The 19,767-nt window shown below is 40.6% G+C and overlaps 1 protein-coding gene across 1 annotated transcript; it reads left to right on the plus strand.

The window, feature by feature from the left end:
* The first annotated feature begins 3,925 nt into the window (after positions 1-3,925).
* On the plus strand, positions 3,926-16,959 carry msrb2 (methionine sulfoxide reductase B2). Its single transcript, XM_003222066.4, has 5 exons — positions 3,926-4,174; positions 7,161-7,273; positions 9,545-9,621; positions 14,226-14,373; positions 16,387-16,959. The coding sequence occupies exons 1-5, from the start codon at positions 4,039-4,041 to the stop codon at positions 16,492-16,494; spliced, it is 582 nt and encodes a 193-aa protein (XP_003222114.1). The 5' UTR covers positions 3,926-4,038; the 3' UTR covers positions 16,495-16,959.
* Positions 16,960-19,767: the final 2,808 nt, after the last annotated feature.

Here is a 19,767-nt window from a genome sequence, read left to right on the forward strand (position 1 = left end):
GACATCCTTTTTGGGAGGAGCCCCCAGATGGTGTAGTGGACTAAGTGACTTGAAGGTTGGGTTGCTGACCTGAAAGCTGCCAGGTTTGAATCCCACCCGGGAAGAGTGTGGATGAGCTCCCTCTATCAGCTCCAGCTCCATGCAAGGACATGAGAGAAGCCTCCCACAAGGATGGTAAAAATATCAAAAAAAATCCGGACGTCCCCTGGGCAACATCCTTGCAGACGGCCAATTCTCTCACTCCAGAAGCGACTCAAGTTGCTCCTGACACGGAAAAAAAAAATCCTTTTCGGGAGTGGCACTCCTTCCTTTGAAATGCCCTCCAAGGGGAAATTAGAGCAGTGCCCTCTCTGTTGGAGTTTGGGAGAAGCCTTAAAACCTATCTTTTTAAGGAAGCCTTTGACTAAACACAGGACTTACAAAGTTGAGGAAGAATCTGAACTCCCACTTCTACTGGCCACTGCGATTCCCATGAATGATGGAACTGGACCAAACTTGGCACACAGACCCCCCATACCCAACAGAACATCCTGGAGGGGCTTTTTTTTGGGTGGGGGGGCTGACCCACCCAGGTGGGAGATATATTTTACTCTGCATCCAGAGAGCATTCTGAACCCCACCAATCACAGATCTGAACCAAACTTGGCACACAGAACCCTGGTGACCAAATGAACATAATGTCGGGCTTTGGAGGGAGGACTAACCTACTCATGGGGGAGTTGTAGTTTACCCTGCATCCGGAGAGCATTCTGAATCCCACCTATGGCAGATCTGGACTAAACTTGGCACACTGTATCCCCAGGTCCAACAGAACACATTGGAGGGGTTTGGAGACTGACACATTCACGTGGGAGTTGTAGCTCTATTTGATTTTACTTGGTATATGGGAGTTATGAACCCAGCCAATGTCAGATCTGGACCGAACTTGACACACAGACCCAACATGGCCAACTTTGCATATGGGCGAGATTTGGGGGTTATTGACCTTGGCATATGGGAGTTGTAGTTCACCCTTTTTCCAGCCAATGACGGATCTGGACCAAACTTGGCACACAGACCCAACATGGCCAACTGTGAATATTGGCGGGGTTTGGGGAAGATTGACCTACAATTTTGTGAATTGTAGTTCACCCACATCCTTATGCATTCTCTAATATGAGCATTCATAAAAAACAAAAGCAAAGACTGACTTTTTTCATAATATATAGCTAAACAAATTACCTAAGTGATATTACCTAACATCCAAAACCAAATTAGGCATTTTTCAAATAACCTGGGCATCGCCGGGTACCCAAGCTAGTAATAAATAAATGAGAGGGGGGCAATGTGGGTGTCGCCACAGATTGTCACAGATTGGGGCATCGACCACAAACTGTGGCAAGCCTTTCTAACCAGCCTCCCATTTAATCTCTCTGCATGTGTATTTATTGTGTCAGAAGCGAACTGCGAATACAGTTATGTTGCAAAATAACTGCACCCATCCTCTGCGCACATATCCTGTTAGAAATAAATGGCAATCATAACCTTGTTTGAAAAGGAAAAATGATGTTATATCTGTTTAGCAAATGTGAATTTCCATGAATATGTGGAGACCACCTTTTGAAAACCACTAGTCAAGAAAAACATGACCTGTTAGAAGTCAACTCTTTGACCACATGATAGTCACATGCATTCATGTAATGGCACACAGGTAACTCAGCTGTTAGATTGAAAAACCATGTCTTTGAACTGCCAAGGACAAAGACATGCCACTACAAAAAATATATATTTGGCTAGCAGAGGATGGTTGTTTCTTTAAAGTTGAAATTGCAGTTGTAATTGTAATTACAATTGTAATTGCCCAAAACATATACACTCCCTTTAAAAACCTTTTAGTTTAAAGTATGCACTCAGAGATAAAAAAGAAAGTATTTGAAATAAAACATATTTTGTTTACTCATAAACATCTTGTATTGTTTCACCATACAGGCATATCTATTATTGAAATTCAGTTACAGGTAGGGTGTAGCTTCTCTGTGTTGAGTACACAGAGTATCATTCTTAATCAATAGTCGATAGTCTTTAAGTATGCTTGTACTCACAGAAGTCCATAAGCATACTTCTATACAGCGTTCCTTCACTTATCACTGGGGTTAGGTTCCAGGACCACCACAATAAGTGAAAATCCATGAAGTAGGGACACTATATTTATTTTAATATTTATACATTATTTTAGTAGTTATACAGTATTGTAAGTCTTTATCAACCAATCGTGTGTAATAAATTGCTTCCTTCTCTTCCCTTTGCCACTTGGGTTCCTTTTCTCTCCCTTTGGCTTCTCCTTCCTCCCTTTCTTAGGCTGTAAATTGTAATTTTTATGATTTGTAATAGTCTTTTAGAGTTTATTGAAAAAACGCGAAATTGCGAATCCGCGAAAAGTGAACCGTGAAGTAGTGAGGGAACATTGTATTGGTCTAAACAGCAACATACATGCATCCACCTCCACTGAGGTCTGATGCAAAGGTGACTACAAAAGGGAGTCCTGAGTCTAAGCATGCTCAGTGCAATCACATGTCTATAGTCCCTCTGTAGTGAACCTTACCTATTAGGCCGGGAATGAAGCCTTGGTAACAGTGAGTGAGGCAGGCTTCCATTTTGTAGAGGAATGCCAGGCCGCCATCTTGAGTGTGGTTAGAAAGAGGGAGGAGCTTAGAGAGAGACTCCTAGGATTGGCCAACCAGAGCAGATGGGAGGAGCCAAGTCTTAGAGTGCAGAGAAAAAATAGAGCTCCAGGCAGTTCTGTTTTGGGGTTTGAAGAAGGGAGTTCTGTTTTAGGATTTGGAGAAAGCAGTTCGGTTTTGGAGTTGGGAGTGTGTGTGAGAGAACTGAAAGCTGTGGAAACTGACAGGCTAGGTCAGGCAGTTTGGATCTCTTGAGGGGAAGATAACTCAAGGGATTGACTCTCACTACTGGGCTGGTTAATAGAACTTTAAGTTAGAGTTAATTAACAACCCAGGGGAACTCGTGACTATTCTCAGCAAATAGAGCGAGGGTTTTTGTGACCAATAGATAGATTGGTTGGTTGGAACTGTTTGAAACTAAGCGAGGTAACCTGAAACATACAACTAAGTTAAGCTGAAGAACATCTGTAACCAATTACGCTTATGAACCTTTCTGAAGTAATTATTTGCCTGTTTTTAAGAAAATAAATGTTTATTCTATTTTCAACTTTCAAGAGCCTCCACAGTGTATATTTTTCATCAAGAAGCCTTAATAAAAGTTCCTGCAACACAACAATAAAATACCACAGAAAAGCCTTATAGTGAACATCAGTTTGGGAGTCAGGGGTAGAAACAGTGTGGGCAGGGAATGGGAGAAATTTGCCTCAGACACATTTAACAACAAAAATCCTAAAGACATTTTAGGTTGGTGGCAGCTACTACTTTAAAAGAAAATCTAAAATCAAACGGTATATCCTCGCCTCTCACATATGTGTGTTTGCGTGTGAGAGCGTGAGTAGAGTGGAGAGGTGTACGATATATTTGGTGTCAGCTCCTTTGGTCTCAGCTCATTTCCTTTATGCTGGTGCAGAGGTGGGATATTATAAAAAAGATTCCCCCCTGCCTGAAGGAGTAGCCTCCGCTCCCCGCTCCGCTCATCAATTTGTTATACCCTCCCACACCAAAGAGGTACAGAGATATATACATCAACAAATAAATAGTGAGAGGCTTGGGAGGTTGCTATTTCCAACAAGTTATAATGTATAAAAAATCACAGAGTTACAAACTTGGCATGATACTAAATATCTTTTGACTAGAAGCTGCCTGTGGTGTGGCTGTAAGAAGGTCCTCCACTGTGCATGTGGCAGGGCTCAGGCTGCGTTGTAGCCACGCCTGAGGCTTGCTCTTCTGCACACTCTGAGAGGGTGAGCTTATAAAAGAGATAAGCCGGCCTGGGAGGGAGGAGGAAGCGGAGGGCGGAGTTTGGCTGCTGCGGCCTTTGATTCCTGGGGGAGAAAGAGGCGTCTCTGCTGCTTCTCCTGTTGTTCGTGGAGCGGCCATGGCTGCGCGGCTCCTCCGGAGGCTCCCGGGGCTCACAGGGCGATTCCGAGGCCCGCCTTTCGCTCTTCCGCAGCCGGGGCCTCTCCTCGGGGGCGCCGGGCCTGCCTTCCGAGGGACCAAAGCTGGCGACACCGGTAGCGCCTCTGGGGCTGAACGGGGCCGGCTCATAGCGAGCAAGAGGGAAAGGCGGGGAGTGAAATGCCTGCTGGTGGGCGTAGTCATGAAGACGAAATCAATACAGGAAGCATGGATTGCTGTGAATTTTCCAGGCTGTATGGCCATGTTCCAGAAGCATTCTTTCCTGACGTTTCGCCTGCATCTGTGGCAGGCATGCTCAGAGGTTGTGAGGTCTGTTGGAAACCAGGCAAGTGGGGTTTATAGATCTGTGGAAGTTCCAGGGTGGGAGAAAGAACTCTTGCCTGTTTGAGGCAAGTGTGGATGTTGCCATTGGCCACCTTGATTAACATTTAAGGGCCTTGCAGATTCAAGGCCTGGCTGATTCCTGCCTGGGGGAAATCCTTTATTGGGAGAAGCCATTGAGATCCACAAGCATGTGGACAATTTCAACAGAGGAGGAAACCATGAAAATGAACAATATCTAAAAACCAGTATTTTAAAGATTTCTAAAATTGGGAGAGTAAATAAAGAAGACCACTCAGAAAACAGAGGAATTCCAGAATTCCTGTTTGAGGCAAGTGTGGATGTTGCCATTGGCCACCTTGATTAGCATTTAAGGGCCTTGCAGATTCAAGGGCTGGCTGATTCCTGCCTGGGGGAAATCCTTTATTGGGAGAAGCCATTGAGATCCACAAGCATGTGGACAATTTCAACAGAGAGGAGGAAACCATGAAAATGAACAATATCTAGCAACCAGTATTTTAAAGATTTCTAAAATTGGGAGAGTAAATAAAGAAGACCACTCAGAAAACAGAGGAATCCCAGACATGAATCAATCAGGGCCAGCTAACACCTCCCAACAAAGGATTCCTCCAGGCAGGAAGCAGCCAGGCCTTGAAGCTGAAAGGCTAACAAGGTGACCAATTGAAAAATTTACACCTGCCTCAAACAGACAAGAGTTCTTTCTCCCACCCTGGACATCTCACAGATATGTAAACCCTACCAGCCTAGTTTCCAACATACCTCACAACCCCCGAGGATGCCTGCCATAGATGCAGGTGAAATGTCAGGAATGAATGCTTCTGGAACATGGCCATACAGCCCAGAAAACTCACAGCAACCCAGTGATTCCACCATGAAAACCTTCCGCATCACAAATACAGGAAGAAATGTTGGAGCGATCAGAGCTATAAATCCCATGGAATTACCCCCATAAGACAAAATTATAAGATTCTCTGGACACCTTGTGTATGCGTGAATAGCAAATAATACTTGATAGTAGACGTAATTAAAACCAGGCATATTTTAAAGGGAGATAACGCTGTAGATGAAGGTTCTTTGACCCATCTACAGTGGAAGTTTGAAACTGCATTATATGGTCAGTGTAGACCAGGCATGGGCAAATTTTGGCTAGGAATTGTGGAACTTGCCCAGACTGTCAGCCAAAGTGAGTATGTTTAAGACTGCAATCTGATATTATTTTGCTCATGGGCAAACCGTTTAGACATTTTCCAGGTGTTTGAATTCTTCAATTGCCCTCAGTAATTGAAGAGGTATTACAGGTCATTTTATATACAGCTGGCCCTTCATATACCCCCCCCCAATATATATATGTGTGTGTGTGTCTGTGAGAGAGAGGAACAACTTGAGAAACTGCAAGTCGCTTCTGGTGTGAGAGAATTGGCTGTCTGCAAGGACGTTGCCCAGGGGATGGCTGGATATTTTGATGTTTTTCCATCCTGTGTCTCATGTCCTCGCATGGGAAGCTAGAGCTGGCAGACAGGAGCTCGCCCCACTCTCCGGATTTTAGTACATCATTGTATGTCATAGGGCTTGAGCATCCACAGACTTGTATTCACAGGATGTCCTACAACTAAATCCCAGTGGGCTTATTGTATATTATTGTTGTTGTTGTTGTTGTTGTTGTTATTTTCTTTATATCCCACCTTTCTCTCCATGGGGACTCAAGGTGGCTAATACCTATGTAAACAATGTATCTGAAGGGCATCAGTTTTAGAAAGCCAGGAATGTGAAATAATCAACCAGATAGGCTACTGGTCTTGTTATGTTTAAACCAGTCCAACTCATTATGCACATCAAGCTTGCAAAAGTGTTGGGGGTGGAGTGTAGCAGATCTTAGAAAGTTATTTCTAAAGCCAATTACATACCATTACAATTCTGCCACCCATGTTAGGAATTGCCATTATTTTTTCAGTTTATTAAAACTATAGTTCCCCATTTTTTTTTAAAAAGGAACTAAAATCTATATTTTCCAGTTACTTAAAAATGCAAATGCTACAAGGCATATTTTCTTCCTTTCCAGTTTAATTAGTACCTGTAGCAGGTCATGAGTCAAACCACAAATCAGCACTAGAACTTTATGTTTCTTTGTCATCATTTACCCACATTCTGTAACTGAAAATCAACTAAAAAGTACATTACAGGTGCAGAAGGAGTGAAGTTTGCCTTGGTCATATTACAACTGTAAAGTAACTTAGTTATGCCTTCATTATTGGATGGTGATGGTAAAATTAATTACAGGTAATTTGTTGCTTGGAGAAGAGGTAAAGTGCTGTCTTGTGTTGAAAGATGAATGGGGCCACTGGGAAAGGAAAGACATGTTCATATGCCAGGATATCTGTTTGAAATCATTTTAATTACAGAATGGCTTTTGTTCTGTAACTGCACTGAATACTTCTTTATTACCCCCAGGGCTCCATTAAATATCCCCTACATGGAAACCAGCCTTTGACTATTTCCTAGTGAAATTCCCCTGCTATAGAATGAAACCCCTCTATTAACATCTGTTACAAACTTATCATCTTTCTGCGCCCTGTCAGCTGTGATCGGAGGTCTCCCTCCCCTGCCCTCCCTTTGCTCTGGGTGCAATTATTGTTTTCCTTCTTCTGCAGTTTGCTGTATGTAGACACCTGTTCTACATATGGTGACTTGGTTGGATTTCATCACATTCAGAAATGGTTCTTTGCTCTCCTGCCTTTCCAGGTAAGGATCAAGCTTCTCTGACAAGATATGACGAGTCAAGAAGTAATGCTGATTGGCAAAAGAAATTGACTCCGGAGCAATTTTATGTCACCAGGGAAAAAGGAACCGAACTGGTAAGCGAAAACATGTTTTAATTTCCAAAGATAGGGGATGAATATGTTTCTATGTACAGTAGAGTCTCACTTATCAACATAAATGGGTCAGCAGAACGTTGGATAAGCGAATATGTTGGATAATAAGGAAGAATTAAGGAAATTCTATTAAACATCAAATTAGATTATGATTTTACAAATTAAGCACCAAAACATCATGTTTTACAACAAATTTGACAGAAAAAGTAGTTCAATACGCAGTAATGCTATGTATTAATTGCGAATTTAGCACCAAAACATCACAATGTATTGAAAATATTGACTTCTAAAAGGCAGACTGCGTTGGATAATCCAGAACGTTGGATAAGCTAATGTTGAATAAGTGAGACTCTACTGTATTTATATACACATAGAAACATATTTTTCTATATAGACATGTTGGAATAATTCATGCTATACCATTATAACAAAATGCCTGTGTAACAGGGTAGAGTAGAATTTCCATAGGCAGAACTATGCTGCCTTGGGTTACCACTGAATTGCTTCTGCTCATCCTCAGCCATTCTGTGATGAATTGGGGAAGTCTTTGACTTATGTTTTCATAGATGTCATCCACTAAGGATGCCATATGTCTAAACTATAAAATATATGACTGCTAGGGTCTCTGGAGGTTTCGGTGGATGATGTAATCATTTTGTTTCTGGCTTTGGGAGGATAGCCCAATATTTCCCTGATTCCCTACCAACTCCTCTTGCCCTTCTCCACTGGCCCTGAAATGGCTGCAGTGGGGCTACTGTGGCCCAATAGTAAGTCTCATTAGGTGGGCTTTGGTCATTGTGGCAGGAGGAAGGGAATGTCAACCACTACAATGGTCAGAGTAAAACATACATAGGTACATTAACACCTGCACAAGCCACTCACAGGATAGCAGACTATGATTCCACTGTGATGGTCATGGCAGCATCCTACAGACTCTTAGGATATGTAGTTTGGGGGTTGTTTAGAATTCTCAGAGAGAACAATGTCTCACCAAAGTACATGTAGGCCTGGCTGTGGCGCAGGCTGGTTAGAAGCCAGCTGCAACAAATCACTGACCAAGAGGTCATGAGTTCAAGGCCAGCCTGTGCCTGCATCTGTCTCTGTTTTATGTTATGGCATTGAATGTTTGCTTTATATGTGCAATGTGATCCACCCTGAGTCCCCTTCGGGGTGAGAAGGCAGAATATAAATACTGTAAATAAATAAACAAATAAATATCTCACTATTCTGTAGGTTGCAGCCATGAGGAGTGGAATTATCAGCCGGGCTTAGCACAGCAGGCTAAACCGCTGTTCTGCAGAAAAATCCTGCTGATTGAAAAGTCAGCAATTCGAGCCCAGGTCAGGGTGATCACCCACCATTGGCCCCAGCTCACCTGCCCACCTAGCATGTCGAAAGCAGAAACACGAGTAGATAAATAGGTACTGATTTTAGTGGGGAGGTAATAAAAGCGCCCTTAAGGACATTAATTGGAGGGAAAACTCCTTGGCATGGAAGATGGAGCGATAGCACCCCCCCCCCCGTGGCCAGAGTCAGGCACAGCCTCTAAGATGCTGGAAGCAAGATGGGAAAACTTACTTTATCTCTGTTTGTGTTGTCTGCCCTTGTTAATTATATAATCGGCATTGAATGTTTGCTGTATGTGTGCTCTGTAAGCCATTCTGAGTCCCTTTTGGGATAAGAAGGGCAGGGTATGAATACTGTAAATAAATAAAATCCAATTATGTAACATAAAAAGGCACATACAGTGAAACTGCCAATACCTTAGTGACTATGAGATGTTTATTATGGGCAGTCTTTATGTATCCCTGATAGATTTGTGTATATATATATGTGGTTTTGTCACAAAGAGAATAAAGTGAGGAAGCCATGGATGGGTGGGCGTCAAACCATACTCCAGCGTCTTGCCTTAGTCAACTCTTTCTTGTAGCTGTTTTTGAAAAGACTAGTTTGACCAGATGATAAGTGAGGTTAGAATTCAATAAACAGTACCATCCAAGTAGTACTTTGGGCCACATATCCATGAGTAAATGGGTAAAAATGCAGATAGACTTACTTAGAACATTTTGAAGTAAATGATGTATTATGCATTTCAAGTTAACGACACCCCCAAAACACTTCCCCTGCAAAGTAAGAGGCTATAATAGCACCATTGCAAGAGTGTGGAAAGGAGGGTGAGAGACAAGATAAATGGCAAACAAAAGACTCAGCACCTCTCTAGGATATTAATATTATTAATATACATGTTTCAAGCCTTTTAGTGGAATCCATCTGACTAACGCGGAGCCGGGGATGTACCACTGTGTATGCTGCAGTGCCCCACTGTTCAGGTAGGAAACATGTTTATCACATTTAGATACATCTTTCTTTCTGAGGCACTAAGGCTAAGCAGTTCATGGCTCCCCATCAACACCAATTTATCCCAATAATAACCCTGTAAAGTAGGTTAAGCAAATGAGCTCAGGTCACCTGATGAGATTGGAAAAAGCATTTTATTGGGAGGGCTAAAACTTGGAACTTCAATTATTTTTTCAAAAGTGGGGTTATTAACAAAAGACCCTCCCCATAAATGTGTAGCAGAGTAAACTGTTAGCAGCAGAGTGACCCAGGGCCAGTAGCCAATAGTGATAAAAAGAACAAAACACGCAGAACAATGCTATCTCTTCCTTTGGAGGCTTTTCTTTGTAGAAAAATAATATGGTTGCACTATTTACAAAAACAAGGTTTGCATAACACAAATAAAGTTCTTTATACTTCCTTCTTTGCTTCCATGCTGGGCTTCTTCCTCATGCAGATGAACAGCTTCGCTCTCACAGAGCCATCTCTCACAACGAACTTACATAGCAGCCTTCACACACTGGAGCTTCTCACACCAAACCTTCTCACACTGAGGCCTAATAAGTTATAGGCACACCTGCTTATATTGAACTGCATCTTTTGCTGAGTTATTGCATCCATTTAACCCTTTCATTGCTTGACTCACATTTTTGTAATTAAAAATACCTAGTTAATTTTTAATATTTCTGACCCCCCCCCACACACACACACAGCGAGGTTGATTCTTTGCCCTTCATGATGTCACCAATCTCTCTCCTCCCCAACACACTCAGCTGCTGTTTGCCACAGGGAGATAGAGGGTTTATAATTTATTGTTTTAATGTGGCTTCAAGTGATTTACAGTGATTCTGTCAATGTGTCTTAACATTGGATTGTTTTTAAATATGTTTTTATGTATGCTTATTTTAAGCTTACTGTAACTTTTTATGTTTTACGTTGTAGGCACTAGGTAGTGCCATTTGTAAGCCGCCTTGAGTTCTCCCGGGGGTTGAGAAAAGTGGGATATAAATATGATAAATAAATAAATAAAATTTCTTAGCAATATTGCATTAGGTCCAAGGTACCTAAACCAGTGCACCCAGTGGGTTTCTATGACTGAGCAGAGTCCAATTCTGGATTTCTTGAGTTCTAGTCCAAACACTCAAATCACTGGACTTAAAATGGTTTAAAACCAGCTTCATATCTTCCAGATGTTTTGAGCAACAGCTCACATAATCCCACCGGACACTAGACTAGAGGAGGTGGTCTTGAATGCCAGTTAGTGCATTTTGAATTCTGTACCACAGAAAACACAAATCCAGTTGTCTCTCTTCCAAACTATTTTTGTATTTCTGGCCCTAGTGCAAGATGCTAATTTTTACATACATGGAGACTTTTGCAAGTAATTTTTAATATTTTAAAGAAGACTCATTCTTTTCCCTTCCAGTATGATTTATCCCATCCAGTTGAGTAGTGGCTTTCCAGTGAACTGAAGCCAACCCAAGAGCTACCCATTGAAGTGTCTGTGTGTCTGCTGAACAAAACGTTTCTGGAATATGTAGCTTGCTGCTTTCTACTACTAAACACTCACTGAAGATTAGGAATACATGGAACACCAGCCTCAGTTTTTATTGATAGCAAATTACAGTATTTTAATGGAACATCAAACTTGAGTCCAGTCATAAAATTATAACCAAGGGTCAAACTTCTTAAAATTATCTTAGCTGCATTTAAGACAGCTAAAACTGAGATCAAAGCAAACAACATATGTTGTAGGTATGGCGAATGCAGGACTAATCTAATGCACATGTTTGCAGAATGTCCATTTATCTATAAATGCTCTGGTGAACTACTTCAAAGGACAAACAGAATGTTGAACAGCAGTATTTTGGTGGCTCCTAAAATGTTTCTAGCAAGAAAATCTAAGCTATGTATCTATAAATAAACCACACAAGGACAGTTGTGGTGGAGAGCTATTTTAATACGATGGAAAATTGGTATATGGTTTGGGCAGCAAACATAGAGTTGATGCAGACGGGACAATGGATGAGGTAATTGTAAGCATGCATTCAAAAAAAGAGCATCAGTCAATGGGATGAGAAAGTATAATTGTGTTGGCCCTAATACAGTGATGTTCCCACATAACTGCTGCTTTACATGAGATATTTTCAATCCATGTATAACTGCGATGTGGTATCTCCTCTTGGGGCTAAACAAGACATCTTGGGGAGCCATCCATATGTCTGCCCCATTCTTGAATAATATAGAGCTTAAGCGGCTGAGGGGGAAAAGGAAAGGCCTGAGGCTGTTAGGAATTGTAGGAGTTGAAGTCCAAAACCCCAAGCTTGCCTATGCTTGATATAGAGTCATGGCATAGTATATTCAGGCTAACTCTTTCTTTGACCCTCTACCTGGCCAACTACCTCCTGAATTCATTTTGTTGGCCCTGATTGTTTCATGTCTGGAATCCCCCTGTTTTCAGAGTGTTGTTCTTTATTTATTGTCCTGATTTTAGAGGGTTTTTTTGGTAGCCAGAATTTGTTCATTTTCATGGTTTCCTCCTTTCTGTTGAAATTGTCCACAGGGCCAGTTAACACCTCCCAACAAAAGATTCCCCCAGGCAGGAAGTAGCCAGGCTTTGAAACTGCAAGGCTATTCAGTGCTAATCAAGGTGGCCAGTTGGAACATTCACACATGCGTCAGGCAGACAAGAGTTCTTTCTCCCACCCTGGACATTCCACAGATATAAAAACCCCACTTGCCTAGTTTCCAACAAACCTCACAACACTCTGAGGATGCCTGTCATAGATGTGGGCGAAACGTCAGGAGAGAATGCTTCTGGAACATGGCCACACAGCCCGGAAAACTCACAGCAACCCAGTGATTCGGGCCATGAAAGCCTTCAACAACACATGGCAAAACATCAAACATCTAGGCGTTCCTTGGGCAACATCCTTGCAGACAACCAATTCTCTCACACCAGAAGCGACTTGCAGTTTCTCAAGTCATTCCTGACATGAAAAAAGAGCATATTGTTCATTTTGTTGATTTTGATTGTGCATTTTTTAAGTCTGTGATTGAAATGAATGGATCCTCTAAGTGCTTAAATTTTGATTGAATTGTTTCTTCACTTAGAAGCAAAGAGTTGCAAGAGACCACAAGAGTCATGTAGTTTAATCCCCTGCCATGCAGGAATATGCATCCTGCACTTCCTGATATCTGTGTTAAAGGGGAGTACTAAAAGAAATTGCAGTTTTTACATTATTATTGAATAGTGTAAGCTTCTGTTTGAGTTTTTTTCCCTTTCAATCTAAGGCTATGGACAATATTGCCTTGTTCTATGCTCCTAGCTGTGGTTGTCTGCTTTTTTTGCCCTCCACTAGGTGTCTCTAAAGAGCACAGAATCTGAAATGTTGCAGATGAACTTTTCCTAGTACAGTATACCTTTTGTAAAAAGTATATTATTTCAAGAGCAATACAAGCAGCAGTCCCCAAGTTATTGTTCTTAAGTTGAACGTGTAGGAATAGGTACTTTTTAAAGTGTAACGCCAACCAAATACATATATTCATAAGCTTTGTATAGCATAAAAGGTAAAGGTTTCCCCTGATATTAAGTCTAATCATATCTGACTTTGGGGTGGTGGTGCTCATCTCCATTTCTAAGCCGAAGAGCCAGCATTGTCCTTAGACACCTCAAAGGTCATGTGGCTGGCATGACTGCATGGAGCACCATTACCTTCCCACTGAAGTGGTACCTATTGATCTACTCACATTTGCATGTTTTTGAACTGCTAGGTTGCCAGAATCTGGGGCTAACAGCTGGAGCTCACCCTGATCCCCGGATTCGAACTGCCAACCTTTTGGTCAGCAAGTTCAGCTCATTTGGATAGCATAGGAAAGGGTTAAATCCTACCCCCCATCCCAATTTGTTTTGCTGTCTGTACTCCTGTTCAGAATATTTCACCTCACTTTCTGTCTCTGTGAGAATTGGAATTTGAAAAAAAATGGCTTGTTGTGGAAACTAGGATTGGTGATAAAACTTCAACGAAGATACCTTTTCCACATGAAAACTTTTTCAGGAGTGAATTTCCCTTCCAAGGGGTAGGTTTCTCTCCTGTGGGTCATTTGTAAGTCAGATGTTTGTAACTAAGGGACTGCCTATAATTTAGTCTCTCCAAGTATTTTTTGAAAAACTCATTTCCAACTTTTATGTGGAAAATAAATGATTTACTGCAATAGGGTGACATTAAAATGCATAATTCATAATTTTGCTTAGGATTTCTTCCAGGAACCAAGTAATGTACCTGTTTGATGGGCATGCTAATCTATAAACCAGTTGAGCTATAGTTATTTTATTTATGTTTATTAGCTGAAGTTGACAGTGCTGATTCAGTGCAAATTTCTTCCATGTAGGGATTAGAATTGTATTTATGCAAACAAATATTTGTTTCTGCCATAAATAAAGTGGGGGGGGGGAGGGGGGTAACCTTTTTGCATTAAAATATCACACCTTCCTAAGCTTCCAGCTCACAGAAAAGGGATGCATCTTAATAAAAAACCACATAATGAACAATTAATGTTAAATTTCATTAATATTCTACTTTACTATCCTTGATAGATCAGAAGCAAAGTATGATTCTGGCACAGGTTGGCCTTCCTTTTCAGAAGCCTATGGGACACATGGAACAGACGAAAGCAATACTAATATCCTGAGACGGCCTGATAATTCATCAGGATTAAGCCGGACAGAAGTCATTTGCAAACAGGTATATTTGCTTTGAAAGAAGCATAGAAGATACTGTACTTGAATATACCGTGTTTCCCCAAAAATAAGACAGGGTCTTATATTAATTTTTGCTCCCAAAGATGTTCTAGGTCTTATTTTCAGGGGATGTCTTATTTTTCCATGAAGAATTCACATTTATTGTTGAACAAAAAAATATGAACATTTATTATATACTGTACAGTAGTTGTCATCACAAACCAGCATAACCAAACCAGACAAACTGTGACTCCTGTCAAGAATTTCTTGTTACTACCAATATTTCCATGTACAGCTGGTACGTACATTTACCAATCCTGCGTGCTCTGGTATTCTGTTTGGCAAGCATGTTTCCAAACAAAAACTTTGCTAGGTCTTACTTTTGGGGGAGGCCTTATATTTAGCAATTCAGCAAAACCTCTGCTAGGTCTTACTTTCAGGGGATGTCTTATTTTCGGGGAAACAGGGTAGGTCTTGTACTAATTTTGCTACTATCTTGCAATATTGCCATTTCTTTGACTTCCAAATAGGTGAATTCATCTATCTGTTCACACAGAGATCCAATAGGCTGTTTGTGTGCTGTATCAGAATAATAACGCAATATAGTTTCTATTTTCTCCATGCTTCCCTGGGAGTGAATCTCTTTGCATTGGAAGATTTACCTTGTATTAGGAGCCCCCAGTGGCACAGCAGGTTAAACTGCTGAGCTGCTGAACTTGCTGACCAAAAGGTTGGCAGTTCAAATGCGGGGAGTGGGGTGAGCTCCCGCTGTCAGCCCCAGCTTCTGCCAACCTAGCATTTCAAAAACATGCAAATGTGAGTAGATCAATCGGTACCACTCCGGCGGGAAGGTAACAGTGCTCCATGCAGTCATGCCGGCCACATGACCTTGGAGGCATCTATGGACAACGTCAGCTCTTCAGCTTAGGAATGGAGATGAGCACCAACCCCCAGAGTCAGGCACAACTAGACTTAATGTCAGGGGAAAACCTTAACCTTTACCTTTACTAGGTATGAATAAATGTGTGGTGCAGGCTTAAGCACATCAAAAACAACATACTGTATATACTTGAGTATAAGCCTAGTTTTTCAGCCCTTTTTTAGGACTGAAAAAACACTTCCTCGGCTTATACTCAGGTGAGGGTCCTGGTGGGCTTATATTCAGGTCGGCTTATACTCAAGTATATATGGTATATTTATTATTTTTCTCTATTATTATTAGTATTGTTACATCTATTATTGTTGTTACTTTTACATTTATTTTACTCTATTTTTATTATTAATACATTTATTATTTTACTGCATTTATTATTATTATTATTACATTTATTATTAAAAGGATACAGAAGCACATTTACATTGAGGAAGATGAAAATAATGATTTAATCAGAGTTGAACAGTCATATCTTAAATTACAGTTTGATATAAAGATTCAAAAACATTTAAACTACTGATTAATAAAATTAATGTAATTTTATTGGTATCTCAGCTTACACTGGAGTCAATATTTTCCCAGTTTTTTTGTGGTAAAATTAGGTGCCTCGGCTTATATTCAGGTCGGCTTATACTCGAGTATATACGGTACTTTCCCCCATGTAAATATGATACTATATTGATGGGATTGTAATTGGATGCTTCATGCTTCTTGGGTGCTTACACACTTGGAATTTAACAGTAGGTTGCTGGTAAGAGTGAGGGCATTCCTCATGCCTCTATTTATGAACAGTCTGAAATGATGTCCACAGTGAGAAAAATTCCTGACACAAGAAAACTTCATAGAAAAAGGTTTAGCTAGGAAAGCTTGTTCTTTTTACTCTGGAGTGTTTGCATGCTCACAAACATGGGGGGTTAGAATGGATGGGTTTTGGAAGCAAGTACTTAAACACAGAAGGTGTTCCTTAAATGGCAGTTGTTAATTTAATTGGCCCCTTCAGCTATGAAATCAATCTGTATAATTCATGTAGATATGCTTTAATTTAAGAAACGCAGCACATTCAAGTCTGTTCCTCTCTTGCAGTGTGATGCCCATCTGGGCCATGTGTTCGGTGACGGTCCCAAGCCATCTGGGCAGCGGTTCTGCATCAACAGCGTTTCATTAACATTTAAACCGAGCTCAAACCAATGAGGCTTGGATCTTTACATCCTGTGTATTAAAAGTGCTTTAATGCTGAGGATTCTCTTGCCAAAGAGGACCACACTACCTTGAAAGCAGATCAGGAACCAGGTGCTTGTAACAAATGTCTCTATTTTATGTAAATATAGTAAAGTCAATTAATTAGCATGCACGTAGCCAGTGTTGAGCCATTGATGTGAGATCTGCTGCGTTTATTCTGTAATGGAATATGCTTCTTTGATGTCACTGGCACAGTCTGTGCATCCTCTGTATGCATGCAGAGCTCTTTCAGTCCATCTTTATCATCAAATCCTGCACAGACAACAAAGAGCAAGCTGTATGTGAGCATCCCCATACATAGCAACCCTCATACATAGGAATGCCATTTTTTAAATCAATCAAAGAAAAAGGGTTTGATTGCTGAACTTATTCTGAACAGTGTAATCAAGATGTAAATAAATATAGCAGTTTTCCAAACTCAAATGTGTTTTGAATTATAAAATTATAGTTATACTTAATAATAATAATAATATAATAATAATAACTTTATTTTTGTATCCCGCCTCCATCTCCCCGAAGGGACCTGGGGCGGCTCACATGGGGACAAGACCAACCAACACAGTTCAAATAAAGCATAACATTCATAAAACAACATCATAATAACAGATAGACAACACACAAAATAACACAGTAAAAACATCATCGAGCCAAACACTGGTCTGGGTAAAACAATTCTGAGCGGCATAGCATAGCAGGACTAGTGCAATTCAATAGAAAAAATATTTGGGTTGCTGTCAGTTTTCCAGGCTGTATGGCCATGTTCCAGAAGCATTCTCTCCTGATATTTCACCCACATCTATGGCAGGCATCCTCAGATCCTGCTTTTTCCCCAACACTGTTACTCGAGGGAGCTTACAAAATATTAAAGCAAATACAAATAAAATCAGTAAAATGTATTAAAGTTATTTTAAAGATGCAGTTAAACAATCTATAAAATCAACTGCTTTAAAAATCTATTTAAAAGAGAAGAAGAAAATCAGTAAAGCAGTGGACCATTAAAAACTTGCCATAGTCCATTGAACTGCTAGGTTAGCAGAAGCTGGGGCTAACAGCAGGAACTCACCCCACTCCCTGGCTTTGAACTGCTGATCTTTTTGTCAGCAAGTTCAGCAGCTTAGCGGTTTAATCCACTGCGCCACCGGGGTACTAGCATACCACCCCATAATAGAAAATATGTCTATTTGCATGCATAACAGAATAAAGAAACATCCACAGCTCGTGTGTGCCCCAAAATAATGAGAAATGTTGGAAATGAGGGCAAGCCCCTAATAGTGAGGTAAGTTCACCAGAGGGAAATGTTTGGCCTGTTATATCGATCTTACTATGATGTGCGTAGTGTTGACAGGGCCAACATGAATAGGAAAGCGTGGTCTCAAACAGATTTTTTGGACAGTGTAGACAAGACCCAGTGTTCAAATCACTTAGCTATGAAAATCCACTAGACTATCTTGGTGAAATCACACACTCTCCACTTCTGAGAAGAGCAATGGTAAACTCATTGTGAACAAATCTTGTCACAATATGTTTTCCTTAAGATCTCCATGAATCTGACTTGAAGACACACAGCAACAAAGGAAATAAAAGGCACTAGCTTTAAAAGATACAGTTCTGGGTCTGCATTTTAAAATGCTGTCTATGTGTGAAGATCTGATATGGGAACGGTGGACAAGCTAGCTATTGGAATGTTTACTTCCACCATCTTACATTCAGTCTTTATATGTGTAAATAAACTTAAGGATTAATAAATACCGAATGACTTACCTCCTTTCAAATCTTTTTGGTATCTGGAGTTGCTTGGACAGGTGTGTGTAAAAATGTAGAGTGGCAATATAAAGCAGTGATATAGCAATGAACACAAGCATCACAGCAGATCAAAAATTCCCAAACTCAAGTGAGAAGAGTAAGCTATTTGAGAAGAAATTAGAAACACCTGCATGTGTCAGTGGCCTAAAAATAGGAATCTGAAATTCTCCAAAAATATAAGTTATGAATGAGTCAACTACAGTGAGAATTTCAGAGTTAAGACTGTTAAGGTATAATATATACTAGGAGCCAGTGTGGTATAGTGGTTTGAGTGTCGGACTAATACAGGGTTTGATTCCCCACTTTGTCCATTTAAACACTAGGTGTTCATGATTAAAATCACATACTCTTAGTATCAGAAACTCTGCTTTAGTCACCATAACTCAGAAATCACCGTACTTGAAGGCACACAATAATATACACAGTTCTTGTATTTCCTAATCTCCAGTCTCTCACATACAAACAAATGAAGACATTTCCCTTGAATAAGGCAAACTTATAGACAACCACAGCTCCATCACAGCTCAAAACAAAATGAGGGATTTCTTGCAGTTCTCACCAAAAAAAACTATTACCAAAAAAAGTTTAGTAGTAGGAAAAAGTAATGCATTTGTTGGAATACTTCCCACCCTAGCTTTCTGGGAATCCTTGGTTGAATTTGTGAAATAGTATGCAAGAGTTTAGGGGACACTGTTGCAAAATGCATTGTGGCTCTTTTATAGAGCTGCTAGAATGAAAATTTGAGGCTGCTCCTGTACATTTAGTGCTTGGGTAGAAGAAGGAACTTCACCCAGCATTTTTTCTTTCCTGATTGCCTGCAGCTGAAATTCCCTCTTCTACACAAGCATTAAATCTACAGAAGCGATCTCTAGTGGTCATTCTGGCTGCCTTAATCTGTTCTCTGGAACAAAAGGTGACTTTGGTGGGGCTAAAACATGCTGTCTTGGTGCGTGAGGATAAAATATTTTGTGTCAGGTTATTGTGACATAATCTTATCTTGGTATAAATCTTGGTATAAATCATGAAATTTTCCTCTGTTGCCTACCTGTAAAATGGTTGCAACATTTCCCAGTAATCCTGAAGTACATTAAAAGTGCTATAGAAAGTCAAAAGTGACTCATTGAGTCCAGAACCCAGTAAGGGGCCTGAGCATACAGTTGGCATTAACACCATGCTGTTCATAATTCCTCCAAAGAGATTCCAATCCCCATTTGTTCCTTTGCCAACAACCCCTTGAAAACAAATGGACTTTATGGTGCAGATTAAAGCTACAAAGCAGGTGGCAATCTAATTGCGATCCATCTTGTATCTGCATCCCTTATTTTGTTATCCGAACTTTCCTACAGCTGGCTCTCAACTCTGATTACCTTCTGTGTTAATAGTCTCAGGTTCAAAGGAGATACAGGCGTTAGGTCCTTGATT

Source organism: Anolis carolinensis, chromosome 6 (genome assembly GCF_035594765.1).
Source record: "Anolis carolinensis isolate JA03-04 chromosome 6, rAnoCar3.1.pri, whole genome shotgun sequence".
Classification (NCBI taxonomy): domain Eukaryota; kingdom Metazoa; phylum Chordata; class Lepidosauria; order Squamata; family Dactyloidae; genus Anolis; species Anolis carolinensis.

What these genes read in the sequence shown, in the direction of transcription:
- msrb2 (XM_003222066.4), top strand. Translation starts at nt 4,039, where the DNA reads ATGGCTGCGCGGCTCCTCCGGAGGCTCCCGGGGCTCACAGGGCGATTC. An exon ending in TGCAGTGCCCCACTGTTCAG is followed by an intron (nt 9,622 to 14,225) that starts GTAGGAAACATG and finishes TATCCTTGATAG; the next exon opens with ATCAGAAGCAAAGTATGATT. An exon ending in CAGAAGTCATTTGCAAACAG is followed by an intron (nt 14,374 to 16,386) that starts GTATATTTGCTT and finishes CCTCTCTTGCAG; the next exon opens with TGTGATGCCCATCTGGGCCA.